This window comes from Herpailurus yagouaroundi, unplaced genomic scaffold (assembly GCF_014898765.1).
Source record: "Herpailurus yagouaroundi ecotype Mexico unplaced genomic scaffold, PumYag 67623, whole genome shotgun sequence".
NCBI classification, from domain to species: domain Eukaryota; kingdom Metazoa; phylum Chordata; class Mammalia; order Carnivora; family Felidae; genus Herpailurus; species Herpailurus yagouaroundi.
The window spans coordinates 3,771,152-3,779,760 of record NW_024420424.1 but is presented as its reverse complement, the minus strand read 5'-3'; the positions used below and the strand labels follow the sequence as shown (position 1 = coordinate 3,779,760).

At 37.0% G+C, this 8,609-nt stretch overlaps 1 protein-coding gene across 1 annotated transcript; it reads left to right on the top strand.

Annotated features, from left to right (window-relative positions):
* The first annotated feature begins 2,473 nt into the window (after nt 1–2,473).
* Nucleotides 2,474–3,791, top strand: LOC121025342 (uncharacterized protein C2orf15-like). The gene has a single exon (XM_040467890.1). It carries the CDS (start codon nt 2,786–2,788, stop codon nt 3,059–3,061), a length of 276 nt encoding a protein of 91 aa, XP_040323824.1. The 5' UTR covers nt 2,474–2,785; the 3' UTR covers nt 3,062–3,791.
* The last annotated feature ends 4,818 nt before the right edge of the window (nt 3,792–8,609 follow it).

Below are 8,609 nucleotides of genomic sequence, written 5' to 3'. Positions count from 1 at the left end.
AGAGATCAGTCACGAGTCTTATAGGTCTCCCTTTATATGTGAGGGCACGTTTACCCCTTGCTGCTTTCAGAATTTTCTCTTTATCCTTGTATTTTGCCAGTTTGACTATGATATGTCGTGCAGAAGATCAATTCAAGTTATGTCTGAAGGGAGTTCTCTGTGCCTCTTGGATTTCAATGCCTTTTTCCTTCCCCACTTCAGGGAAGTTCTCAGCTATTATTTCTTCAAGTACCCCTTCAGCACCTTTCCCTCTTTCTTCCTCCTCTGGGATACTAATTATGCGTATATTATTTCTTTTTAGTGTATCACTTAGTTCTCTAATTTTCCCCTCATACTCCTTCATTTTTTTTATCTCTCTTTTTCTCAGCTTCCTCTTTTTCCATAACTTTATCTTCTAGTTCACCTATTCTCTCCTCTGCCTCTTCAATCCGAGCCGTGGTGGTTTCCATTTTGTTATGGATTTCGTTTAAAGCGTTTTTCAGCTCCTCGTGACTGTTCCTTAGTCCCTTGATCTCTGTAGCAAGAGATTCTCTGCTGTCAGCTATACTCTTTTCAAGCCCAGCGATTAATTTTATGACTATTATTCTAAATTCACTTTCTGTTATATTATTTAAATCCTTTTTGATCAGCTCATTAGCTGTTGTTATTTCCTGGAGATTCTTCTGAGGGGAATTCTTCCGCTTGGTCATTTTGGATAGTCCCTGGCGTGGTGAGGACCTGCAGGGCACTTCCCCTGTGCTGTGGTGTATAACTGGAGTTGGTGGGCGGAGCCACAGTCAGACCTGATGTCTGCCCCCAGCCCACCGCTGGGGCCACAGTCAGACTGGTGCGTGCCTTCTAGTCCCCTCTCCTAGGGGCGGGATTCACTGTGGGGTGGGGTGGCCTGTGTGGGCTACTTGCACACTGCCAGGCTTGTGATGCTGGGGATCTGGCGTCTTAGCTGGGGTGGGTAGGCAAGGTGCACAGGGGCAGGAGGGGCAGGCTTAGCTTGCTTCTCCTTAGGTGATCCACTTCAGGAGGGGCCCTGTGGCAGCAGGAGGGAGTCAGATCTGCTGCCGGAGGTTTGGCTCCGCAGAAGCGCAGAGTTGGGTGTTTGCGCGGAGTGAGCAATTTCCCTGGCAGGAACTGGTTCTCTTTGGGATTTTGGCTGGGGGATGGGCGGGGGAGATGGCGCTGGCGAGCGCCTTTGTTCCCCACCAAACTGAGCTCTGTCGTCCGGGGGCTCAGCAGCTCTCCTTCCCTTTGTCCTCCAGCCTTCCCGCTTTCTGAGCAGAGCTGTTAACTTATGACCTAACAGATGCTACGTCGCGCTTGCTGTGGGAACACAGTCCGTCAGGCCCCTCCGGTTTTTGCAAGCCAGACTCGGGGGCTCTGCTTGGCCGGCGAGCCGCCCTTCCACCCCGGCTCCCTCCTGCCAGTCCGTGGAGCGCGCACCGCCTCGCCACCCTTCGTACCCTCTTCCGTGGGCCTCTCGTCTGCGCTTGGCTCCAGCGACTCTGTTCTGCTAATCCTCTGGTGGTTTTCTGGGTTATTTAGGCAGGTGTAGGTGAAATCTAAGTGATCAGCAGGACGCGCGGTGATCCCAGCTTCCTCCTACGCTGCCATCTTTTTCCAAATGTTGATCCAGAATTTAAAGCAACAATCGTAAGGATACTAGCTGGTCTTGAAAAAGGCATGGAAGATATTAGGGAGGCACTTGTCACAGAGAAAAAAGAGCTAAAAAACAATCCAGCCAAAATGAAAATTGCAATAACTGAGATTCAAAACAGACTGAATTGTAATGACCACAAGATGGAAGAGGCAGAGGAACAAATAAGTGATATAGAAGATGGAAATATGGAAAATAATGAAGCTGAGCAAAACAGAGAAGAAAAATTTTGGATCATGAGAGTAGGCTTAGAGAACTCAGTGACCCCATCAAACATAATAGCATTCCTATCATACGCATCCCACAGGAACAAGAGAGAAAAGTGGTAGGAAGTTTACTTGAGGAAATACAGCTGAAAACTTCCCTAATCTTGGGAAGGGAATATTCGTCCAAATACAAGAGCAAGGAGAACTCCCATCAAAATTGACAAAAGCAGGCCAACACAAAGACATATGGTAGTTACATATACAAAATATGGTGATAAACAACAACAACAAAAATTCTAAAAGCAGCAAGACAAAAGAAGTCCATAAAGTACAAGGTAAGACCAATAAGGTTCCACAGAAACTTGGCAAGCCAGAAGGGAGTGGCATGATAGATTCAATGTACTGAATGGTAAAAATCTACAGCCAAGCATATTCTATCCAGCATGTCTATCATTCAGGATAGGATTGATAAAGAGGTTCCCAGACAAAAACAAACAAACAAAAACAACAACAACAACAACAGCAACAACAAAACAAAACACAACAAAAACCTAAAGGAGTTGGTGACCACTAAAAAAGTTTTACAAGAGATCCTCCAGCTTTCTTCCCTCAGCTCTAGGATACGTGCTGCTTTGCTGCTGCAGCTTTGTGCCATTTTTCTTAGGGATCCTACACCATTCTGGACACACGTTCAGTAACTAGGTTTTTAGGGCTGTTCTCTGATGATCAAGTTTTCGCCTGTGTATTTCAAAAGTAATTTCACATTTGAAGAGACAATTCCTGTTTTTGCCAGGACTGTTGACTTCGTCCCCCAATCCAAGAAAGTGAACATTTTCTTTCCTCTATGGAAATCCAAAGAGTGCAATCAAGTTGAAGAAACATTTCCACTGCTTAAAGAGACACCTGCCAACTATATTATTCAGCTCTCCCAATGGGATTTTCCCTTAGTAAATCTGCTACTCGGGTATCTGCTATGCGTGTGGATTCAAAAGTGGACGATCATTTAATGCAAGGGACTGCGAAAAGCAAGTTGGAACCAGTGACTCAGTTATTTCAAAACATCAAGAAAATAAGATTAGAAAACACAAGCCAAGAAAACTTTACAAGAAGTAAAGAGATTGGCACAGGATCTCTTTCAGAGAAAACCTTGGGTTCTGTAGTATATGTTAAAGAAAATGATGGAATAGAAATGACAGATGTGGAATGAAGTTATTTGTACATTCTGCCAAAGAAATTGCTTTTACTAAGAGAGCATGTTGAATGAGAACTTAACCTTATTAGGAAAACCTAACAAAATGAAGGATGATGATTGCTTATTTTTCACTATTTATGAATCACCTTAGACTGCACTTTTTTGATACATATTCAAGACAGTTGTTTTAGGGGAAAAAAACTTTTCAAAATTCAAAGCAAAATTCTCTGGTATTCTATCCTTGTCAAAAATCAGAATTTCTGATTAACAGTATTTAAATGGTACTAAAACATTTTAATTATAATGTTTCTCTAACAAGTGATCAAAAAACAGTGCCTGAACAATTTGACATCTGTATTTCATATTATTTCTAGTGTACCAATTTTTTAATATTTCAAGTTTGGGATTTTGCTTTAGGGTACTTTATCTTACTGCAGTTTTGCATTTCTGTTCTGTAAAAGATCACTTCACATAAACCCTGCAAAAGACCAGTAAATTACATATCTTGAGAAGCATTTCACATTTTAAATCATCCTTTTAAAACTATTTTTCCCCACATTGAATTCATTTCAGAGTTACAAAATAGTTATTTCCAAGTCTAATGGTTTATCTTATAGATACTACCATTTTATACCACCAATATTTAATGTAAGAAAAATAGTATTGTGTTAAAAAATTCTTGTTTTTGGATGGAACTGGAGAGTGTGATGCTAAGTGAAATAAGCCATACAGAGAAAGACAGATACCATATGGTTTCACTCTTATGTGGATCCTGAGAAACTTAACAGAAACCCATGGGGGAGAGGAAGAAAAAAAAAAAAAGGTTAGAGTGAAAGAGAGCCAAAGCATAAGAGACTCTTAAAAACTGAAAACAAACTGAGGGTTGATGGGGGGTGGGAGGGAGTGGAGGATGGGTGATGGGTATTGAGGAGGGCACCTTTTGGGATGAGCACTGGGTGTTGTATGGAAACCAATTTGACAATAAACTTCATATATTGAAAAAATAAATAAATAAATAAACCTAATATATTGATAAAAAAATTATTGTTTTATATGCATCAGTTTGCCATTCTTATAGAAATGTCTAGTAGTTTGAGACAGCAGTATTGTCCCAAGTATTGTTAGATGAAAGTAAAACCATTTTGTGTTGACATATAGTGACCTTGTAACTATTTATATTACGTATGTATGTATGTTTTGAACATTTTCCTGTACTTTAAAATTTACTGGCTATCTCTAATGGCTAATTGTGAGAAATTTCCTTAGTATTCATAAAAACAAAGATGAAAAACCATCTTCTTTCAGGGGAAACTATTTTATAAATCAGAAAAATACAAATATATTGTAGGGAATATTGATCCTAGAGTTAAATAAAATTGTTGAATTGGACATAAAAAAAAATAAATAAAAATAAAAAAGTTTTACAAGAAATATTACAGGGGACTCTGAGTGGGAAGGAAAGACTGAAAGCAACAAAGACTAGAAATGAACAGAGAGAATCTCCAGAAACAATAACAAAACAAGTAATAAAATTGCACTAAATACATACCTATCAATAATTAATTTGGATGGAAATGGACTAAATGCTCCAATCAAAAGACACATGGTGTCAGAATGGATAAAAATACATGCCCAAACTAGATGCTGCCTACAAGAAACTCATTTTAGACCTAAAGACACATGCAGACTAAAAGTGAGGGGATGGAGAAACATTTGTCTTTCAAATGGATATCAAAACAAAGCTGGAGTGGCAATACTTATATCAGAACGACTAGATTTTAAACCAATGACTGTAACAAGAGATAAAGAAGGGCACTATATCATAATAAAGGGGACTATCCAGAAAGAAGATCTAACAATTATAAATATTTATGCACCCAACATAGAGGCACCCAAATATATAAAACAATAACAAACATAAATGAATTTACTGACAATAATACAATAATAATAGGGTACTTTAAAAACCCCAAGTACATCAATGGACAGATCATCTAAACAGAAAATAAACATGGAAACAATGGTTTTGAAAGACATACTGGACCAGATAGACTTAACAGATACATTCAGAATATTTCATCCTAAAGCAGCAGAATACACATTCTTTTCGAGTGAACATGGGACATTCTCCAGAAGAGATCTCATACTAGGTCAAAACTCAGACCTCAGCAAGTACAAAAAGACTGAGATCATACCATGCATATTTCCTGACCACAGTACTATGAAACTTGAAGTCAATCACAAGAAAAAATTCAGAAAGTCCACAAATGCATGGAGGTTAAACACCATCCTACTAAAGAATGATGGGTTAACCAGGAAATCAAAGAGGAATTTAAAAATACATGGAAACAAATGAAAATGAAAACACAATGGTCCAAACTTTTGGGATGCAGCAAAAGCAATCCTAAGAGGGAAGTATATATAACAATATAGGCTTACCTCAAGAAGCAAGAAAAATCTAAAATAAACAACCTAACCTTATACCTAAAGAAGCTAGAAAAAGAACAACAAACAAACCCTAAAAGCAGCAAAAGAAGGGAAATAATAAAGATTAGAGAAGAAATAAATGATATAGAAAAAAACAAACAAAAACCAGGAGCTGATTGCTTTGGAAAAATTAACAAAATTGATAAACCCCTAGCAGGACTTATCAAAAAGAAAAGAGAAAAGGCACAAATAAATAAAATCACAAATGAGAGAGGAGAAATAACAGTCAGCACAACAGAAATAGAATTATAGGAGAATATTATAAAAAAAAATCTATATGTTACCAAATCAGAGAATCTGGAAGAAATGGATACATTCCTAGAACCATAAACTACCAAAACTGAACAGAAAGAAATAGAAAATTTGAAGAGACTTATAACCACCAAAGAAATCGAATCAGTAATCAAAAATCTCCCAACAAACAAAAGTCTAGAGCCAGATGGCTTCACAGGGGAATTCTAACAAAGATTTAAGGAAAAGTTAATATATATTCTTCTTAAACAATTCCAAAAAAATAGAAATGGAAAGTAAACTTCTAAATTAATTCTATGAAACCAGCATTACCCTGATACCAAAACCAGGTAAGAATTCCGTAAACATATACACACACAACAACAACAACTACAGGGCAATAGCTGAACATGGATGCAAAAATTCTCAATAAAATACTAGCAAACCAAATCCAACAATACATTGATAAAATCATTCTCCACAATCAAATGGGATTTATTCCTGGGTTGCAAGGGTGGTTCAATATTTGCAAATGAATCAATGTGATACAACACATTAATAAAAGAAAAGAATCTTATGATCTTCTCAATAGATGAAGAAAAAGCATTTGAAAAAATACAAAATCCATTCATTATAAAAACCCACATCAAAGTAGGGATAGAGGGAGCACACCTCAACATCATAAGGGCCATATACAAAACTCAGCTAACATTACCCTTAATGGGGAAAAACAGAGCTTTTCCTCTATAGTCAGGAACAAGACATGGATATCCATTCTCACCACTATTATTTAACATAGTACTGGAAGTCCTAGCCTCAGCAATCAGAAAACACAAAGAAATAAATGCATCCAAATCATCAAGGAAGAAGGCCAACTTTCAATTTTTTCAGTTGACATAATACTGTACACAGTGAAAACCCAAAGGCTCCACCAAAAATTGATAGAATGGATACATGAATCCATAAAGTTACTGGATACAAAATTGTGTAGAGAAATAGGTTGCATTTCTATACACCAATAATGAAGCAGCAGAAAGAGAAATCAAGGAATCAATCCCATTTACAATTACACTGAATACAATAAGATACCTAGGAATAAACCTAACCAAAGAGGTAAAAGATCTCTATTCTGAAAACTATAAAAAATTTATGAAAGATATTGAAGATGACACAAAGAAATGGAAAAATATTCCATGCTCATGGATTATAAGAACAAATATTGCTAAAATGTCTATACTACCCAAAGCAATCTACACATTGAATGCAATTCCTACCAAAATACCACCAGCATTTTCACAGAGCTAAACCATTCTAAAATTTGTATAGAACCACAAAAATTCCCAAATATCCAAGGCAACCTTAGAAAAGTAAATCTGGAAACATCACAATTCCAGACTTCAAGTTACATTACAAAGCTGTAGTGATCAAAACAGTATGGTACTGGCACAAAAATGGACACATAGATCAATTGAACAGAATAGAAAACCTAGAAATGAACCAAAAACTGTATGGTCAATTAATCATTGACAAAGCAGGAAAGAATATGCAATGGGAAAAAGACAGTCTCTTCAACAAATGGTGTTGGGAAAAATGGACAGCAACACACAAAAGAATGGAACTGGACCACTTTCTTATACCATACGGAAAAATAAATTCAAAATGGATAAAAGACCTAAATTTGAAAAAGGAAACTATCAAAATCCTAGAGGATAACACATATAGCAACCTCTTTGACATTTCCCATAGCACCTTCTTATTAGATATATCTCCTGAGGCAAGGGAAACAATAGCAAAAATAAACTATCAGGACTTCATCAAGATAAAAAGCCTCTGCACAGGAAAGGAAACAAACAACAAAACTAAAAGGCCACCAATGAAATGGGAGAAGATATTTGCAAATGACATATCTGATAAAGTGTTAGTATCCAAAATCTATAAAGAACTTATCAAACTCAACACTCAAATAATCCAGTTAAAAAGTGGGCAGAAGATATGAATAGACATTTTCCCAAAGAAGACATCCAGATGGCTAATAGACACATGAAAAGATGCTCAATATCACTCATCATGAGAAAAATACAAATCAGAACTACAATAAGATATCACCTCACACCAGTCTCAACAGCTAAAATTAACAATATAGGAAATGACAGGTGTTGGCAAGGATGTGGAGAAAGGGGAACCCTCTTGCACTGTTGGTTGGAATGCAAAGTGGATGAGTCACTCTGGAAAATAGTATGTAGCTTCCTGAAAAAGTTAAAAATTGAACTACCCTATGTTCCACCAATTGTACTACTAGGCATTTACTCAAAGGATACAAAAATAGTCATTTGAAGGGATACATGCACCCCAATATTTATAGCATTATCAACAATAGCCAAATTATGGGAAGAATTCAAATGTCCACCATCTGATAAATGGATATATAAGATGTGGTGTATATATATGTGTGTGTGTATATATATATACACACACACACACACACACACACATACATATATACATATATATACATCCATACAATGGAATACTATTCAGCCATAAAAAGGATTGAAATCTTGTCATTTGTGAAGACATGGATGGAGCTAGAGAGAGCTAAAGAGCCTTATGCTAAGTGAAATAAGTCAGTCAGAAAAAGATAAATACCACATGATTTCACTCATGTGTGTAATTTAAGAAACAAAACAGATGAACATAGGGGAACAAAAGAAAAGAGAGCCAAATCAGAAAACAGACTTTTAACTACAGAGAACAAACTGATGTTTGCTGGAGGGAAGGTTGGTGTGGGGATGGATTAAATGGGTGACGGGTATTAAGGAGGGCACTTGTGATGAGCATTGGGTGT